The 21337-nt window shown below is 43.8% G+C and overlaps 1 protein-coding gene across 3 annotated transcripts in view; it reads left to right on the forward strand.

Annotated features, from left to right (window-relative positions):
- ELL3 (elongation factor for RNA polymerase II 3) overlaps positions 1 to 13884 on the forward strand; it is a 206123-nt gene extending 192239 nt beyond the window's left edge. For 2 of the 3 annotated variants that reach the window (XM_077472012.1, XM_077472011.1), the window contains exons 11-12: positions 1144 to 1188; positions 7231 to 13884. In XM_077472012.1, the coding sequence (XP_077328138.1) occupies positions 1144 to 1188; positions 7231 to 7338 (153 nt within the window). In that variant the 3' untranslated portion in view covers positions 7339 to 13884. The remainder of the gene's footprint in view (positions 1 to 1143; positions 1189 to 7230) is intronic. The other variant, XR_013270754.1, reaches the window with a different exon arrangement.
- The last annotated feature ends 7453 nt before the right edge of the window (positions 13885 to 21337 follow it).

Genomic DNA, 21337 nt, shown 5'->3' on the forward strand with positions numbered 1-21337 from the left:
TGGTAAAGAAAATCCCAGTAAGTGTATATTGATTGGTTTGCACAAAAGTTATAGTATCTACAAACTATGGTATTTATACAGGAATTTGTGTTTATTTATACTAGTAATTGCGATGATCAGCAACTTATAGTGGGACCGCAATATTGTGGTGGGCAATCGGAAACTAACTGACACTTTTGGGAATCAGTGACACTAATATAATGATCAGTACTAAACAATATGTATTAAATATATGGATTAAACATCTAGAGCAGTGATTCTCAACCAGGGTTACATGGAGCCCTAGGGTTCCTCCAGAGGTTGCTAGGGGTTCCTTCAGCATTGGGCAATTTCTGCCTCTCAGATAAGTTCCCACCGACACCACTGATCTTTTTAGATATCTGTAAGGAGATAATTCTTCCCAATGACCACAAGTGTAAGGTCCATTCTTCCCACTGACCATCACACTATTATATCACGAGTTGTAGACTTCTAATTTTTAGCAGGGGTTCCCCAAAACTGGAGAACTATTTCAAGGGTTCCTCTGTGTTGAAAAGGTTGAGAAAGGCTGATCTAGAGCGATCAAACGATTAACTTGTGTGCCTAACCAGTGCGTGTGTTAGCTGTGTGCTGCTTTTACTAAGGGAAGTACTGGATTTTATTCCCTGTTTTGCAGGGACACACAATCCATCACTTTTCTCTGTCAGAACGAAGCTCTGCCTTATTTACATAGGCAAAACTCTGTTCTGTATCTCTGCCAGATGGTGGGTGCCAGCAGACATCCATTGCCCGGCACCCGCAGATCAGCTTCTGCTGTGAGTAACCACAGCAGAAGCGGCCCACTGGTTGCTTGCGCCCCCTAAACTTGCTATAGGGCAGTCGTGAACTTGTTAAAAAATATTTTATGTTTAAATTATAAATGTTTGTTTTTAAATAAGGTTTCTTCTGATTTCTGGCTTGTGTAGCTTTAAAGCAGGGCAATCCCCCTTCATATTCATTCCCACCACCACCACATTTAAAAAAAAAAGTTTGTAACAGGTAATATTTGCCTCTCTGTGGGTTCCTGTTTCCATCTGGGGTATTGAAAATGAAGCAAAAACATTTAAAAAATCAACATTTTTTTTATAAGTGTATTTAATACAGTTCGTATATTTCATCTTTTAGGTGGTGGAAAACAAGATTCTGCATGAGTACAAGAAGTTTAAAAAGGTAAGAAACCTCTGGACTGGTTATTCAGTTTTGGATCAGATGACAACCAACCAAAATAAAAGTATGTGGGACTTTATAATGTTACAGAACATCCAGGCTGTTTGGAGACCTTCCTCGGGACCTTCCTCAGCCAGGGTTTTGTGAAAACCTTGAGTTTCTCCAGAGGTTGCTAGGGGTTCCTTGAGCAATGAGAAGTCTTCGACAAGTGACCACTGACCCCAATGATCCTTTTAGCCAGGGGTGTTCATCTTGATTTCATTGAGGGCCTCATCAGGATTATGGTCATCTTCAAAGGGCTGGTTGTATCTGTAAGACTGGATGTCCAGAGCACCACCTCCCCTTACATTAGATGCCAAGAGCCCCCACCATCTGAAGTCAAGAGTTCCCCACCCTTCCTTACATCATAGTGGGTACATTCAATCTTTGTGATCTAGAAGCACTGTATCTTATGCAGATGTGTTTTGATGATATAGGTGATTTGTGGTCCTAGAGGCTACTCACCAGCAACTGTGGGGTCTTGCTGGATCCCAGAGGGGTTTGTTGAAGTTTTGAAAGGATGGGAGCACCACACCAGCTTGTAGAGACTTTTACAAGAATTTTAGGGGCTCAGCACTGCCCCCCCCCCCCCTCATCAGTATTTTCTAAGATGGTGTAGCATTCTCATCCTTTAAAACTTACATCACAGTGGGGCAGAGCTGGGAAGCAGAACAGACCAGTGGAGGGCTGGTGTCTTCTGAATGCTGAGACCAGGGGAGGCAGAGACGAGTGGGGGTTGCAGCTTTACAGAGAGGCGCAGGATCTGAAGGAGGAGTTCTGTCGTTCTCTCTGCTGCCGACTGCTAAAACGGGGTATTGGAGATGAGGGGAGTGCTGCAGGAGAGGTGTGAGGGCCACATGAAATTACCTGGAGGGCCGGATTCGGCCCATGGGCCTTGTGTTTGACACATGTGTTTTTAACTATTTATGAGGGGGCATTCTTCCTGCTGACCCCAAATGTAAGGAACATTCTTCGTATTGACCATCACACTAATGTACCATGATTTGTAGTTATAGTCATTGTTAGTAGGGGTTCCCTAGGACCAGAAAGTTATTTTTAAAGTTATGTTAAAAAGAAAAAAAAAAAGGTTGAGAAAGGAATATACCATAAGGTTTGTTCTTGGATAGAAAACTGGTTACAGGGGCGCTTCCAAAGGGTAGTGATAAATAACGTGTACTCAGAGTGGTCTGGAGTGGTAAGTGGGGTGCTCCAAGGCTTTGTCTTGGGACCAATTCTGTTTAATTTATTCTTAAATGATATAGAGGTCGGTATAGATAACTCAATCTCAGTTTTTGTGGATGACACAAAAATAAGCAGGGCAATAACTTCACATCAGGATATTATTATTATTATTATACATGATTTATATAGTGCCAACAGTTTACGCAGCACTTTACAATGTGGGGGGGGGGGGGGTGGGGACAGCACAATTACAGTACAGTACAATACAGAAGGTAGGGCCCGGCTCGTAGAGCTTACATTCTAAAGGAAGGGGGTGGTGGTACTAAAGGTAATATAGTGGAACCTTGGTTCACGAGTAACGCAGTTAACAAGCGTTTTGAAAGAAATGCAACTTTATTTCTTTAATTCTGACTCGGTTTGCAAGTGTTGTTTTGCAAAACAAGCAGAATTCAAGCTAATGGGTGGTGCAGTACCACATTTGGAATGGTTCGGAGCCATTCAGAAATACTCGGAGTCACTCAGAAATACTCAGTTCCTCCAAGTGTTTCCGAGGCTTTCCATGTTCAGCCGAACTGTCCCCGAGTATTTCCGAGGATCTCCGGCACTCCCCCACCTCTGGCCACATGCGGTATTGCATGTAATATGAGGCAACGCGGAACAAATTATCTTAGTTTCCGTTGACTTCTATTGGGAAACTCGCTTTGATATGTGAGTGCTTTGGATTACAAGTATTCTCCTGAACGGATTATGCTCATAATCCAAGGTTTCACTGTATATATATATATATATATATATATATATATATATATAGGATATAAGATATATAAGATAGAAGGATATAGATATAGAAAGACTTGAACAAAATAATGGAGTGGGCAACTACATGGCAAATAAGGTTTAATTTGGAGAAATGTAAGGTAATGTACTTGGGGGCTAAAAACAGAAATGCCAACTACTCACTAGGGGGAGAACTTCTGGGGGAATCAAGGATGGAGAAAGATCTGGAGATCTGAGGGTCCTAGTCAAAGACAGACTGAGCATTAGCATGCAATGTCAATCTGCAGCTACCAAAGCCGGCAGAATATTCGCATGCATACAAAAGGGATATACTCCAGAATTAAAACGATAATCCTGCCACTTTATAAAACTCTGGTTAGGCCACATCTGGGAGTATTCTGTCCAGTTCTGGTCACCAATCCTAGAAAGGGATGTGCTGGAGCTGGAGAGAGTCCAAAGAAGGCCAACAAAATTAATAAGGGGTTTGGAGGACCTCAATTACGAGGAACAACTACAATAACTAAATTTATTCTCACTGGAGAAGAGGCGCTTGAGAGGGGACATGATAGCGATTTACAAATACCTCAATGGTTATCCCAACATAGGAAAAAACGATTCAGTCTCAGGGAGTGTAAGAGGACACGGGGCCACACAATGAGATTGGAGGAGAAGTGGTTTAACCTTCAGCTGCAAAGGAGGTTTTTCACGGTCAGGGCGATAAGAATGTGGAACTCTTCCATAATTGGGGGTGTCAGCAGGGAGGATTGATATTTTTAAAAGACTCTTGGACATGCATCTTAAAAAACACAACATGTAGGGTTAACGACACTGACACACATACACCTACACAGGTTGAACTGGATGGACTATTGTCTTTATTTAGCCTTACCTAATATGTAACTATGTAAAGGCTGTCTTATGCCGTGTACACACGATCGGACATTCCGACAACAAAATCCATGTTTTTTTTTCTGACGGATGTTGGCTCAAACTTGTCTTGCATACACACGGTCACACAATGTTGTCAGAAATTCCGAACATCAAGGACGCTGTGACGTACGGCAAGCAAAGAAAATTGAAGTTCAATAGCCAGTTTGGCTCTTCTGCTTGATTCCGAGCATGCTTAGAACTTTGTGCTTCGGAATTCTGTACACACAATCGGATTTTGTTGTCGGAAAATTTGAGATCCAGATCTCAAATTTTGCGTGTCAGAAATTCCAATGGAATATGTCCGATGGAGCCTACACACGGTCAGAATTTCTGACAAAAAGCTCCCATCAGACATTTTCTGTCGGAAAATCTGACCATGTGTATGCGGCATTAGAGTGCGGATTGAAATGCGAGCTCAGTCTAACCACCTCCTGGGATAAGAATGATCTGGAGGTTCCATAAACAGCGGCATTCTGTTTGGGAAAATATTCCTACTTATGTGAATAAAAGATGGGGAGATAAAGATCATTTTTATTTTATTTATTTTTATATGTAGCGCAGAGAGGAAATATATAAATATTTGATTCCTTAAAATGGTTGTAAACCTTTACATACAGTATACCCACTGAAGTCACTGACTGAAAGAAGAGATTAAATAAATCCTCATAGATAAGTTGTAACTGTTTATCTGCAGCACTCTCTTAACCTCCCTGGCGGTACGATTATTTCGGATTTTAGGTGCTAAAAGCGGTACCATTATTTTGCATGAAAATTTGGCGTTTTATATTGTAGTCCTGCAATTCTTAGGAATAACTCACTTAAATTTGTCCAAACCAGAGTCTAGAAGACATCCAGGTATAATAAAGTTTGAAAAATGAAATCATAAATTATAATATAATAAATAATTATAAATAATTGTACCAAATAATAATATAACAATAATAAAAATTATTCAATAATGTAATCAAATCAAAAACACAGAAATTTGCTCAGTTGCAGAATTGTCACTGTCATTACTTTTCAGTATTTGAGGACGGATCTCCCCACAAATCGCTATCGCTCAATTCTGCGAGTGATTCTAATTTATTATCGCTGTTTTCTAGCTGGTCTAAAACCATTTTTGATGTACAGTGACAGTTTTGGTTGCTATGGACAATCTCCAGTTTCCAGGCATAAAGAACAGTTTTTATTACATAAAACTGCATGCAGGACACTGGGCAGACCACTAGGGACAACGGGGATGTGAAATATTTACATACAGCAATGTAATCTGTAAGATTACATTATACTGTATGTTTACTGTTTGTTTCACTTTTTGAATTTGGCGCCGATCTCCGTCCCCGTGCGTCGCAACGCTCGCAGGGCACGGAGATCGGCGATGTGATGCATCGAGCGAGACACGGCTCGCTCGTACAGCGGGGAGACAACGCTGGATCCAAGGGAGAAGGTAAGTAAACCTCCTCCTGGATCCAGCGATGCCGTCCCGAGTCTGGCTCGGGGATACCGCTTTTGGTATGAAAATTCCACCCCGAGCCAGACTCGGGAATACCGTCAGGGGGGTTAAAAGGCGCTGCACTATTTATATAATATATATTTTAGATGGTGAAGTGATACACTGAGAGTGTTCAGCAGCTGCAGAAATGTAATTCAGAATTTATAATTTATAAATTGTACACTTGTACAATATTTTTATTTTAATTTAGCACTTTTTGTGGCGTGATTGATTTTTACACAATATAAGTTAATTACTCACAATCCAATTAGCAGCCACTATGGATGTATTTAATATATTAGAACACAGGGATATTAATTTAGATGATTTTTTTTCACTGATAATGTTAACAGCAACCAGTTTGGAGATTTAAAACAATCCTTTAGAAAGCTTAACCATTTATTTGAGAAAAAAATCAGAGCCTGGTGGGATATGATTAAGATTGATAGATATATAAAAGGGGACATTGTCCCAAGAAGATTAAGATGGGATGTACTATCCAATGAAATAGCGCTGCACTATTTAAATAATATATACATACAGTGTACCCACTGAAGTCACTGACTGAAAGAAGAGATTAAACAAATCCTCCTAAATAAGTTGTAGCCATTTACCTGCAGCCCTCTCTTAGAAGGCCGGGGGATGGGGATCTGATGTCACACACAGCACTGCATAGAGAATGAAGCTGAGTGTAATCTGAGACCTGAGTGAAGGGAATGGACCCCCCTTCCCTACACAGTCTCATTGGGAAACAGACAGATTAGATTGTCAATCACCTGCTGTGTGCGGGAGGGGGTCGGGCATCTCCCTGGATAGTCTGGTGTCGGTATTATTTGTCAGAAGCAATTCATGTAGATCAAACTAGTAGGTGCTGTCAGGGACATTTTAAGCTTCTCCCTATAAGCAAATCATTTATTTGCACTTAAAAGCACAAAAACAGCTCTCTTATATAATGCTGGGAAAATGCGCTTGTATTTCTCCAAGTAACACAGACACAAATGCTGGTATCACCTTGAGCTTAGCAGAATCCTCGAGAGAATAGCCAGCTCCTTTTATTTATACTATAAACATGAATAACAAAGGAAGGTGGTGGCATCAGAATCAGCCAATCAGACATTTGTATTCTTTCAAAAGAATCAATCACACACACATGTATATATTCAAATAGAAATACAGTAGTGACGCGTGCAGATGGTCATGTGCAGAGACACAAAGGACTCACAATTTGAACACTACTTACATGGCTCTGAACATGATCGTGTGCACATTCCCACTGCTACCAATGACATGAGCCACCCTCTATCATGGCTCAGTGGGCCATAATTTTTTATGGTTATGCTATGGTTCCCATGTACACAGATCTGCTTACTTAAAAGTTTAGATGCGGTCGCCATGGGGTGGCCAGTCCCTCGGTGAGGCATAAACAAACATCCTTAAAGCGGTGCTCCACCCTAAAGTGGAACTTCCGCTCATTGGAACCCTCCCCCCCCCCCCTCCGGCGCCATATTTGGCACCTTTCAGGGGGGAGGGGGGTGCAGATACCTGTACAGTACATTTATTGAATACAAAGCTTCATTAATGTGTGTCCTTCAGCTTTTAAAAGCAGTTTTTTTTTTTTTGTGCAGACTTATCCTACCTACAGTCAAGAGAAGTCACGCTGTGAATACTTGCATGTCAAATTATCGCACATAAAGCACCAGATTCTGGAATATGAAAAAAATATACCGACCTAGTCGGCGTGCTCGGGGAGAAGAGACAATCCACTCCGCACAGACCTCAGCAACCTGCGAACACTCCACGAGTTACCACAAGCCTTGAAGGAAAACCAACTGTGAAAGAAAAAAAGTGCCATCCAAATATTGTATGATATGTATACAATGTAGAGGACATGCCTTCATCGGGATCATTCCAAAAGCATCAGTTACTGCCTTACACAGGACGTTTACACGGGTTATACTCTGTAAAAATATATATATATACATATACAAAAAACGATGATAATTACAGCTTCAATGCTGGATACACGATCGGAGCAATCGTGTTCGTCAGGCGGCGCTCAGAACGCGAGACGCCCTACAGTGCTGTGAACTTTCGGGCAACGGGAGTACAGAATAAACATTGTGATTGTGTAGCTAAAGAATGGATTTAAAATGAAAGCCAGTAAATGCATTGTAAAGAATTCTGGTACAGACGGGCTGAAACCCTTCCCAGATTAGTTATTAGACATTTTTGTGTCCCTTGTCTAACCAGCTGTGAACTCATCCAATACTGGATTTATGGCACTATTGTGCCACCTACAATATTGTTACTGGACATGCCTTTATATTTTCTGTTTTTAGATGGAAACAATCACCTGTTACAGCTGAAATTGCATTTTTTTTTCTTTTGCAAAGTCATTGTAATGCCCCATACACACTATCAGATTTTCTGCTTCTGTTTTTCCTTCAGATTTACCAAAAACCATGTAATGCAAGGGCCTTGCCTGATTGCATACAAATTTAAACTCCTAAGGTTTGACCTCATATTATGTGTTTTTGGTAAATCTGAAGGAAAAACTCAGCAGAAAAAACTGATAGTGTGTATGGGGCTTTATATGAAACAACATGAACTGTTCAATAAAACGGAAAATTGTTTCATACTTACCGTAATTTTCCTTTCCTGGTGCCTATCCATGGCTGCATACCAGTGATAGCTCCACCCCGGAGTCCTCCCCTCAGGATAGTTACTAGCTTATAAAAAGGAAACCCATCCAATTATATCGAATACCAGGGAAGGTATGTATGCTGCCATGGATAGGCACCAGGAAAGGAAAATAACGGTAAGTATGAAACAATTTTCCGTTTTCCTGGTGCCTCCATGGCAGCATACCAGTGATACAATGAATAGCTAAAACCAGGGTGGGTAATGCTTCAAAGGAAAACTTTATTTAAGGCAATGCCAGGGCTGGCTCAATAGTCCTTCTACCAAATTCCACCAAAGTTAGTGCCCCTGGGTCAATTTTGTAGTGACGAATGAACGTATTTGGAGACGTCCATGTGGCTGCCGTGCAGATAGTCTCTAAAGATACGCATGTCCTTGTCACCCATGAGGATGAAACAGCTCTAGTAGAATGAGCTCTGACCGCCGGCAGATCCAACCCTCTTGCTCTATACACCTTTTGAATTAATTTGCAGATTCCAGAGGCAATAGTCCTAGATGTTGCTTCTTTCCCTTTATTCCTACCCCATGGTATTATTAATAGCCTATTCGAGGACCTAAAGGGACTCGTGACCTGTAAGTAGCGTGTTAAAACTTTTGAAATGTCCAGTTCTTGTACCGCCCCAGAGTGTGGGTCTGTAAAGGTTGGTAGTGCCCATGCTTCAGAGAGTGTGGCACGGGAAGAAACTTTTGGGACAAAACCATGCACTGTCCGTAGTTCTACTCTGTCTGGAAAAAGGTTATGTGCTCTTTTTCTGCCCTCAACGCTTGCAACTCTGAAGCTCTTCTTCCTGAAGTAATAGCCACCAAGAAAACCGGTTTCAGGGTTAGGTTCCAAAGTGAAGCAGAATCCAATGGGATGAATGGTTGAGACTTTCTAGAACCAGAGGTAGATCCCCGGCTGGAAAGGAACATTTTAGCGGTGGGCAAATCTTCTTGACTGCCTTAAGGAACTGTACGATGAGTGCATCTTCTGTCCATCTTTTCTAGGTACTCACTGAAATAGCTGCCACTTGGACTTTAGGGAGCTTAGGCTGAGTCCCAAGTCCGAGCCTGAGTGTAAGAATTCTAAGATTACTGAGGTGGATAGCACAGCTGGGTTCAACTGTCCGTCTTCCGCAAACGGTTTGAACTTATCCCATATCTTTGAGTAAATGTAATTAGTAGAGGGCATCCTTGCCTTTAATAGGGTTGAAGTTACGCCCGCCGAACATCCTAGGGATTGGAATCTTTTCTGTTCAAGATCCAGGCATGTAAGTTCAGCTTGTGTGGGGCTGGATGAAAAAACTTTCCCTGTGAAAGCAGTTGCGGGAATATTGGGATCTTGACCGGAGGACGTACACTGAGGCTCATTGTCCAAGAGAACCATGGCCTCTTCGGCCAATAGGTAAGAACTGTCACAACCCTGACCGGCTCCCTCGATAATCTAAGCAGAAATTTTGCAACCAATGGTCTGGGAGGAAATGCATATGCCGTCTTGCAGTGCCACGGGCACGATAAGGCATCTATCGCCTCTGCTCCATGGTGAGGTAGGCGGGACAGGAACCTTGGCAACTTTGCGTTTATCGGGGAGGCGAATAGGTCTATTTCTGGAGGTTTCTGTAACTTCGCAATCCACCTGAACACCGCCAGATGGAGCGACCATTCGTTGCTGTCTGGAAAACAGCGAGATAGGAGATCCGCCTGTTGATTCAAACGGCCCCGAGAGATTGCTTTCAAATCCACCAGATTTCTCTCTGCCCACAACATAATAGGCTCTACCTCTCTCAACAGCATGAGGCTGTGAGTTCCCCCTTGACGTTGTATATATGCTACTGCAGAGTGGACAGAAGAATTTGCCTATGCTCTACCAATTGGTCTGAACTGTATGCTAGCGATAGGATGCCGTCCAGACAATGGAAAACTCAAAGTACCTTCTCTCTGAGGAGTGCCAGAACTGCAATCAACACCTTTGAGAATATTCTTGGCGATGTGCACAGACCAAAAGGAAGGCACTGAAATTGAACGCGAGTTGATCTTACTGCCACCCTCAAAAACCTTTGGAAGGCAAGCAGCATGGGCACATGGAAATACGCATCTTGCAAATCCACCGAGATCATCCAGTCTCCTGGTTGAACTGCCTGTATGATCGTCTGTAATGATTCCATCTTGAAGGATTCCAACTGAATAAATCGATTTAACCTTTTCAGATCCACTACCGGCCTCCACTCTCCACCCCTTTTGGGGGTAAGAAAGAGAGCATAGTAGAACCCTGTGAATCTTTCGGAGGGAGGGACAGGTATCACTGCTTATTGCACCAGCAGGAGTTGAAGGTAACTTTGCAGAGCTTCTGCCTTTTGAGGTTAGGTTGGGATCTTTGTTTGAATGAATGAGTCTTGTGGGGGCTGTTCTTGGAACGTCCATAAATGTCCGAACCTGACCGTAGATACCACCCACAGGTCCCTGCATCTGTGCAGCCAGGCTTCTGCGAACTCCTTCAAACTGGCACCTACTGGTGGGGATGACCTCTTGTCAAAAGGACTTCGCACCCTCCTGGGTGCTAGGGAGACTTCTTTGCTTATTTGTTTTCAAGAAAGTAGCCTGAGTGCTTCTCCAAGTCCTTTTGGAGTCCCTACTTTGCCGGAAGTTGCTGGAATTTCTATTTCTAGATCACAGATATTTAGACGACACCACTCGAGAACACCTAACCCTTCTATCCTGGGGGAGCAACCCTCATTTTCCCCAGTCACTCTCGAGATTGCCTTTTCCAGCCTCTTTCCAAAGAGGGCCTTCCCATCAAATGGGATTTTGCACCAATTTTGTTTGGATGCCGCATCCGCTGCCCACGGCTTTAGCCACAATGCTCTTTTGGCCATGTCAGCATGGAACATTGCCCTGGCTGAATATCTCATGGTGTCTATTGCAGCCTCTCCAATAAAATCTGCCAATATTTTAAGCTCATCCAAAGCTTTAATAATATCTTTGGGGACATCTTCTCAAATAGCCTCCTTGATATTCTCCGTTCACACTTTGACCACGTTGGAGACTGAAGCCAGGGCCACCGATGCTCTGCAGGCTCCGCCAGCCAACTGGTAGGCCTTCTTCCGGTCCGCATCTATTCGTCTGTCCAATGGGTCCCTAAAAGGAAGCCGAATCTTCCATAGGAAGGGTAATATTCTTTGCTAGCCGCACTACCGCCACGTCAACTACCGGAGGAGTGTCCAGGAAAGCCGCATCCGAATCCGTCAGAGGATATAACTTCTGAAGTCTATTCAAGGAAAAACATTTGTCCGCTTTTTCCCCATTCACCCTCCACTAGATCTTTCAATTCCTCCAGGAAGGGGGAACAATTTTTTATTTTTTTTTCTTAGAGGCTCTACTGCTTCTTCCCAACCAGTGGCTTGTTTAACCGCCAATACAACTGGTTGCGCTAGCGAAAAAAAATGGAATCCACACGGATCCGATTCATCTATGGAGTCCTCCGAGTCACTTTTGTCTCCTGCTTGGGTAGATGGGCTTGATGTAGTGCCTGCAAGGACTGCAAAAGACGGGCCAGGAACGGATAACTCCCGCCAGAGGAATCATGCGGAGAGGGGTTCACCTGCATTAGTTCAGTTAAGGAGTCTTTGACTACTCTTTTAATAAGGTCTGTGACCTGCTCAACTTTGGTCCCCTGAATCGCATAACCCTGCAAGCAATTTTGGCAGATATGTTTATCTGGTAAAGGCATCGCTCCACATGCCCTACACTCTTTGATCTCTCATCTGGATGGGCTGCTTAACTGCTGCCTTTGGAGGATGACCTTTATACTGATGATGAGAGCTAGATGAACGGCTGTGTCTTGAGCTAGGACTGGAGCGTCCACTTTGGTGGCCAGAAGTCTGGTTAGACGTGTTCTGGTGTATAGGGCTGAAACGAGAGTAACAGCCCAAGGCACTCTTTTCGTCTAATTCCTTTCTTCTTCTTCTTATTTATTTATTTATTTATTTATTTTAGAGGCTCTACTGCTTCTTCCCAACCAGTGGCTTGTTTAACCGCCAATACAACTGGTTGCGCTAGCGAAAAAAAATGGAATCCACACGGATCCGATTCATCTATGGAGTCCTCCGAGTCACTTTTGTCTCCTGCTTGGGTAGATGGGCTTGATGTAGTGCCTGCAAGGGCTGCAAAAGACGGGCCAGGAACGGATAACTCCCGCCAGAGGAATCATGCGGAGAGGGGTTCACCTGCATTAGTTCAGTTAAGGAGTCTTTGACTACTCTTTTAATAAGGTCTGTGACCTGCTCAACTTTGGTCCCCTGAATCGCTTAACCCTGCAAGCAATTTTGGCAGATATGTTTATCTGGTAAAGGCATCGCTCCACATGCCCTACACTCTTTGATCTCTAGTCTGGATGGGCTGCTTGACTGCTGCCTTTTGGAGGATGACATTTATACTGATGATGAGAGCTAGATGAACGGCTGTGTCTTGAGCTAGGACTGGAGCATCCACTTTGGTGGCCAGAAGTCTGGTTAGACGTGTTCTGGTGTATAGGGCTGAAATGAGAGTAACAGCCCAAGGCACTCTTTTCGTCTAATTCCTTTCTTCTTCTTCTTATTTTTTATTTTTTTTTATAAAGTATGTATGTGCCCTTTCCTAAGAAAGCAAGGGTCTTGGTCAAACGGCGGCTGGCTCATAATTGTGAAGACAAGTAAGGGCGGAAAAGGTGACTGAAATAGAAGCTAATAGAAGCTAAAAGAATGGACAGGAAAGAATAAAAAGGCTCCTAAAAAATTTTAATTATCTAATTCTAATTCTACGAATTGTTTTTTTTTATTTTTTATTTATTTATATATTTATTTATATACACACACACACACACACACACATACATATATACACACACACACACACATACATACATACATACATACATATATATCCATATTATTTTTCTTTATTACAGATTATATACATATATATATACATATTTTTAACTAACTGCAAGCGAAAAAAGGAAATACTCCCCAAAGACCCCACTTACTAAATTAAAATGGTAGAGTTGCAGAAGCACTCCCAGGCAGGACAATTTTATCAGAGCCTGCCACCTTTAGCTTGTTTGAGCTTAAATGGAGAGGGGGGAGGGCAAAAAGTAAGCAAAGGAAAATAGACTCAGAAAGAGCCCCTACCTGCCTTCAAAGACCAGCATAGCCTGTCTGCAGAACTGAAGCCCCTGTTAGGAAGCTGTTACTGCTGCCCCAAAAGACCCTCAGAAGGGACTCCCCTCTTTTCAGTGCTGTTAGCAACCCAAGACAGGGGACTGCGTCTGGGAGAGGCCAGAACCCAGACGGAAGCTGCGCCAGGCAGCGGTAAGAACACATACAAAACTATCCATCAGGTATGAGGAAAAAAAAAGGAGAATGCTAGGGGGGATATGGGTTTCCTTTTTATAAGCTAGTAACTATCCTGAGGGGAGGACTCCGGGGCGGAGCTATCACTGGTATGCTGCCATGGAGGCACCAGGAAAAATGTTTAACCCTAATTGAGATTCCATATGACTCTGGGCCCTTAAAGAGGAACTGCAGTCTGCTCACATAATTTGTAATAAAAACATCTTTGCCATTCTTGAAGCTTCCCTCCAACTACTTTGCATATTATTTCATATACACTGTGATTCTGTACTTGCCAAATTTGCTGCAGAAGTCTCCCTCCACTGAGTCTGGCTGCAGCCATTTTAACTGTGGGCAGCTGCAGCTGCTGCCTGTTCACTTCCTGGATTTACACACAGAGACACACCTCCAGTCCTGCAGCTTTCATTGACCCTCTTATGACCGATCCCCAACCCCCCTCTTCCTGGTAAACGCTTATGCCCTGTACACACGGTCGAACATTCTGACCACAAAATCCGTCAGATTTTTTCAGACGGATTTTGGCTGAAACTTGTGTTGCATACACACGGTCGCACTAAGTTGTCGGGAAGTCCGATCGTTCTGAACGAGGTGATGTCAAACACGCATGTCAGGACTATAAACGGGCAAGTAACCAATAGCTTTCGTCTCTTTGTTTATTCTGAGCATGCGTGGCACTTTTTCCGTAGGAATTGTCTACACACGATCGGAATTTATGCGATCGGATTTTGTTGTCGGAAAATTTTAGATCCTGCTGTCAAACTTTATGCGTTGGAAAATCTGACGGAAAAAGTCAGATGGAGCCCACAAATGGTCGGATTTTCCGACAACATGATCCGATTGCACATTTTCCGTCAGAAAATCCAACCGTGTGTAGAGGGCATTACAAGAGTGAAAGAGAGAGAGAGAGTGAGAGCTGTGCATGATGTCATAAGCCTAGGCTAATGACCAGATAAGAAACAGGAAGTGGGCTGTATAAGATATTTACTGGCAGAAAAATAATGTTTTACTATCCAAAGTTAAAAACAACAAGGGCAGAGGATTTAATAGATGGAAAGTTGAAAAAATTACTGAAGGTCCGCTTTAACCCCTTCACGTCTATGGGTAAAACATATCTTAAAGTGCTTGTAAACCCTTATAAACCACTTTGACCTACAGGTAAGCCTAGATTAAGGCTTACCTGTAGGTCCACGAAATATCTCCTAAACCTATATGGTTTAGGAGATATTTACAAAAATATAGGCACTGCTGTCTACGGTTCATGCGCCGTAGACAGCGGCGCGCAGGCGCACTGAGCAGGCCACAGATCACGGCGATATGCCACTCGTGTCGGCTCCCGTGCGCATGCGCGGGAGTGACGTCATCGCGGCTCCGGCGAATCACAGCCGGAGCAGCGAGACCCGGAAGTCACTCCGGGATACATGGCAGCGGTGAAGATGAAGAAGGAGGACCGCTTCGGGGGCTTTCTTTCTTAGGTAAGTTATTCATAATTAGCTAGTATGCTATGCATACTAGCTCATTATGCCTTTGCCTTGCAGGTTGCATTTTTTTTTTTTTTTAAATAGCCTTTACTTCCTCTTTAATGCCGAAGCACAATTTTCCAACTTTGACATCTGTTAGTAAAACAGTACATATCATCACAACTACTTTGTACATCCAGGTGAATTATACCTTGTTTTTTCAGGACAAATTGGGCTTTTATTTGGTGATAAATGGTTATCGATATCTCCTGATTTTTTTTTTAATGATCAAAAAGGAAAACTGGTCCAAAATTGTAAAAACAACAATATAACCACTTGCTTACAGGGCACTTAAACCCCCCTCCTGCCCAGACCAATTTTCAGCTTTCAGCACTGTCGCGCTTTGAAGGACAATTGCGCGGGCATACAACACTGTACTCAAATAAAATTTTTATAATTTTTTTCACACAAATAGAGATTTCTTTTGGTGGTATTTAATCACACCTGGGTTTTTTATTTTTTGCTAAACAAACAAAAAAATGAAAAATTGTGGGGAAAAAAAATTATAGTTTGCAAACAGGTAATTTTTCTCCTTCATTTACCGGTATATGCGCTGATGAGGCAGCACTGGTGGGCACTGATAGGCACAGATAAGGCGGCACTGATGGCCACTGATAAGGTGGCACTGATGGACACTGAAGGGCACTGATACGTGTTACTGATAGGTACCACTGATAGAAGGCACTGATAGGTGGCACAGATGGACACTGGTAGGTGACCGGGATCGACCCCTTACTCCGATGTGGAATCAGCCATGTCTCATAGACTTGCTGATCACAGAGCTCACCGCGTGCACACCCTACGGGGGGCGCGCAGGCCACTCAAGCACGGGAGGACGTCTATTGATGCCTTCACGGCAAAGTAGGTCCATGCTGTAGCTATCATTCGGCTATAGCGCGGATCTGAAGAAGTTAAAGGGTAACACCACTTTCGTGAGGAAAGAAATAGCTATTAAAGAAAAAATAATAAAGCATGTACAATTGCGATACAAGTCATATCGTACCTGAATGTTATTAAAAATTACCTTTCTTTTTTAATCTGCAGCCGCAGTAATTTTCTATAAATGCAATGCAATATGGCTACATGGACTTGTTCTGTACACAGAATGTGTACTGACCACTCCCCAGAAACACAATTTCCTGGTTGTGTGATTAGTTCACCAATTTTCCCAGAAGTCTGCACTAAGATACAAGTCAGATTTCAGGCTTCCCCTACACCAAAAATTTATTTTTTAGTTAGATATTTCCAATAGGAACACATCTAAAGGGATGCAGGCCCAGCAGCTTTCCTCATCCACAGCTGACTGATAATTATGAAACCACTCCCAATAGACTCAGTACAAACACACATGGGTTTCTTCAGAATAACAAAAGGTAGGAATCTGCAACAAAGTTTGTTATAATCCTTGCCATGTACAAAGATCACCCAGAGGGGAATGTTTTTTTCTCCACAAAAGTGGATTTACACTCTAAATTTAGCTGTATGTTACTTGTTACCACCATAACCCAACACCAAAGAACAATTCAAAATAAAATTTCTGGCTCCTGATAATCGCAGCGATACCTCATATGTGTATGTTAGTTGTTGTTTGTACAGCACAGAAACAATAGTGCACAGGCAGCAGGGGGGAACCTGTGCTGCACGGGGTAATTAGAGTGTGCCCAGGCACACTGAGAACACCCTGTGCACACGCCTAAATTCATTGCTAGGCAGACTGTACCCTGGAATTTGTGAATCTTGTGCAGAAGAGCAACTGGCTTTTCCTGGGTGTTGAACAGCCCTCCTAGATCTACTAGACAACATGGGACTTAAGTTCTATTGATTTATCAACCACCTGAAGTTTTGTGAAGGTGGAAATAACTGGGTCCTAATAGCTCAGAAGAACATCCCTATATTCTGCGAGCAAGAGGACATTGTCCAAGTGGTGGTAAACTAGTTGGTGGTAAACTAGTTGGTGGTAAACTAATTGCTACAGGGGAGCTAGGATGAAAAATAGGTGAATGTCCTGGGTGATGTCGACAGGCCGAATAAAAGGCCCATGAATTCTAGTAAAGATCACCAACCGCATATTTCAGGTATTTCTGGAGTGCTAGAATAATTACAATATGTAGACAAGTATTCTACCAACTGAGAGGGACCAGTCTCCTGGCCAAACTGCCAGGATTATTGTTTGGAGAGGGTCCTCATTGAATCTTTCCAGTAGAAAATGACCGGCCTTTTTGGCCTCCCATGAAAAAGCAGTAAATCTCTCTGAATGTGGCATTGACATAACAGCTTTGTAATAAACCTTCCCTGTCAAGGCTGGAGTTGATGTTGGAGTGAAGGAATCTTTCAAAGGCCTGTACGTGAAGATCCAAAATTGACTTGTGTAACTGTGGAGACTACTGACTTCGACACCCACCCTCCAATGAGTCCAAAAGGTTTTGAGTGCTGGATCTTTGTGCTGAAGGACCTTGGGAAGGTGGACTGAGTGCCCTTCCAACCCTTCCTGTACTCTCTTCCAGGGTGACATGACCTTGCTTCTTTGACTTGTCTGCATTTGGGCCCTGGATAAATAGAATTTCTGTGTGTGAAGTTTTCTGTCCAGAGGCAAGAGGCCTAACTTTCCCCCTGTGACTCTGCAGAACACAGTATCAGGTTTACTGCCAAACAAGGTGTTATCATCAAAGGGGTTCTTGCAACACACCTGCTTCAATGTGGGGTCTGTCAATCATGGTTTTAGCCATTGTGCTTATCTTCCCATCACCATGTAAAGAATGGTTCTGGCAGCACGACGGATCGAATCCAAGGCCGCTTCTGCTGTATAATCCAACACAATTATAAGTAGACATATACACACCGGAAATTTAATTTTGGATTGATTTGTTAATTAAAGAATTTTGTTTCGGATTCATTCATTAATGAAACTGATTCATTTTCCAAATTCATTTAGTAGCTTCGGTATTTGTTTCATTTCATGCGGAATAGCTGTTTTTTAGGGAGCAGACGGCTGCTGTGTCCGACTCAATGTAAACAAACAGTTTCTGGCATTAAAAAATAAGTCTATGCCAGGCCCTTAGGGTCTGGTGTGGATTTTGAGGAGAAGCGCACGCCAACGTTTAAAAAAAAATGGCGTGCCATCCCCAAAAATCCATACCTGACCCTTATCCCAGCATGCAGCCCAGGAAAGGAGGGGGGCTAAGAGTCTGGTTTGGGGGGGGGGGGTCGCACATCATTTATTTTACATTTTGGCATAAGGTTCTCCTCAAAATCCAATCCAGATCTGAAGGGTCACCTTTTACTGGTGGCTCTGGGCAAGCGTGGCTTGATATGTCTGGGTTTGGTGTGTGCATGCACATGCCCCCACCGTCATTTACTGCAAGAGCAGTTCATCAACGGTTCTGGCAATTGATTTTGTCTTCGGCCCTGCTGAACTCCTGCAATCAATGGAGAACCAGTCCTGTGCCTGTCTTAGTAAACATAGACACAGAATCTAGCTGGTTCTTTTCTTTCTGGACCCCTTTCAGTCCAGGAAGAGAAGAGAGACACACTGAGTAAAAGCAGCACATTTTACACACACACACACACACACACACACACACACACACACACACGAGATTAGCACATTTAACCCTTTGATGGCCCCCATTAATCCTTTGATCGCACCTGTCACCCAGCAAGTGGCATTACCACAGTGTCAGTGTACAGTATTTTTCACTGATCACTGTATTAGGCTGCATTCACACCTGAGTGTAGTGTTTTCAAGCAGAAAATCGCGTGAATTTACCATGATTTTGCGGCGTTTTTTGCAGCATTTTTTACCGTGATTCACTGCGTTTTTACTGCGATTTGCCGCGATTTTGTGCAGGGCAAAAGGTCACCAATGTTAAAAGAAGAAAAACACCCAAATCTGCTCAATTCAAGCGACAAAAAAGGGTCCGGAACTTTTTTGAGCTTCAGGCGTTTGGCTTCAGGCGACATGCAGTGGAGATGTGAACCATCTCCATTGAGAATAATAGATTTTTTCCCCTCTAGCGTTTTGTAGCTTCAGGCTTCAAGCTACAAAACGCTCAGGTGTGAATGGGGTCTGAGCGTCACTTACGATGTCAGATAGCGTCAGGGTGCGTTAGTGTTCCTCCCAGCCAGGGTCAGCTAGCATTAGATTGCCTGCATACTATCACACTCATGCTATAGGTCACTGATCACAGCTATTGCTAGTTGAGTGTCTGTATGGATCTATATATTGATCACAAAACAGAACTATATTAGTGTCCCCCATTATTATAGCAGAATGTTAGCAGGATCAGCTCCGTTCACTGCCAGCACTTGCGTTTAATGTTAGTGTAATTTCTGCGGTTCAAGCTGTCCCTCACAGCCAGGTGCTCTTTTTCCTGTATCGCACTAGGTACCTGTAAATTTTGTGGCCAAAAAGAAAGGTAGTGAAGAGGCCTACAGGATTCTGATCATGTCAGATTAGAGTGAAGGGAAAGCCTCTCTGACAGTGGCGTAACTAGAACCTTCGGGGCCCCGATGCAAGAAACCATGAAGGGCCCCCCTGAACCCCAGCCAGGGCCCTTCCCTCCAAGTCCGACGGTGGAACTCCAGGGCGTAGTCACAGGTATGACCTTTGTGAGCCCTGTAGTTCCACCACTGGTATCAGTAGTTTTTTTTTATTAGTTTTTTTTTCATTTTTAGGTGCCCCATTGGGGGACTGTCCCTAGGCAGGATGGGGTCCCCGTCCCCAGAAGAGATGAGGTCCTTTTCTCCAGGGCAGATGAAGTTACTGCACCCAGGGGAGAAGGGGTCCCTGTCCCCAGGGGAGGTGGGGGTCCATGTCCCCACGTGAGGAGGGGTCCCTGTCCCCAGGGGGAGATGGAGGGGGTATGTAATGGTGTGTGGGGGGTGGGGTCCTCTCACTCACCATGACCAAGCTGTAGGCCATCCATGTTGGCCTGAGGCTCCATCCAGTGTGCTGGATGGGCGATCAGCATATCTCCCAGAAAGAGCTTTCATCATCTGTGTATGACGGGGGAGGAGGGGGCCTGGCAGACAAGCCTGCAGTGTCCTCCGGGGAGTCAGCTCTCATAGGGCTGCACTGCATCTGTGTGCTTAAAGTTTGTTTACCCGGGAGAAGTATGCAGTGCAGTGGGGGCGGGACTCTGGCTGGGGAGAACAGACATCGGACTGAGCGGCAATGCATGGAGCAGGAGAGGGGTACTCTGAGGAGCATGCCGAGGACACAGGTCATGCGGGGAATGCACAACTAAAGAGCAGCCAGTGCGATAGTCGAGCGTGGAGCTCTGCTAGTCACCCTCCACCTCAAGCCACCCATGTGCATGGTGCACTGGTACCCCTAGCTGCCTATGCTGCTGCCGGCCATATGTAGAAGGGGCTGCATGGGCCCCCTGCATCACAGGGCCCAGTTGCGGTCGCGACTGCTGCACCCCCTATAGTTACGCCCCTGCTCTCTGACAGAATTTGCCTTAGAACACGAACCTGTAGAGAGCAGCGGCACCCAGACAGGTAGCTCGGATGATGGAGAAGAGGTCCAAACCCATCCTGGAATTCAGGTTTAGGTGGAAACAGCAAATTCAATAGATGTTTTTGAGCTGTTTTTCACAGATCTGTATAATTTGATTGTGGGCCAACGCAATTTAAAGTCTTGCCAGATAATTTGCATGGAAACCTATAATGGTTTGTGAGTTTAAAACTGTTTTGGGCCTAACCCTCAACATGGGCATTACAAAAAATAGTGAGTTGCGGTCATATTGGTCCACAGACCAAATTCATATGTCTCTGTTCTCTTCTGTAATGGCCAGGCATAGATATGAGACAATAATGCATTTTCTGTGTGTGATAACACACTCTGTCATCCTCGGGGTGATTCTACAAAATGTGGCCCCTCATAAACCACCTCACTGAGAAATTTGCATATGTGTATATGCCCCAACAAAACATCTGCGTAGACGAGTCCCTCATACATTTCACTTGCTTCCCTGAAATCAAAGCAAGCATGCCAGACAGGGGGTTAAACTGTATAAGCTCTGTCATAGGGCAACAGGCTATACATGTAATTTTATAGTTTAAGAAGGAAGAGACAGTATAGTAGAGCCCTCAACTGCCCAGCAGGGTTGGCAACCGCCCAGGCCCAGGAACCTCGTATGTGTGGA

This window comes from Lithobates pipiens, unplaced genomic scaffold (assembly GCF_037356315.1).
Source record: "Lithobates pipiens isolate NorthernLeopardFrog02 unplaced genomic scaffold, aLitPip1_a1.2 Scaffold_8, whole genome shotgun sequence".
NCBI lineage: Eukaryota > Metazoa > Chordata > Amphibia > Anura > Ranidae > Lithobates > Lithobates pipiens.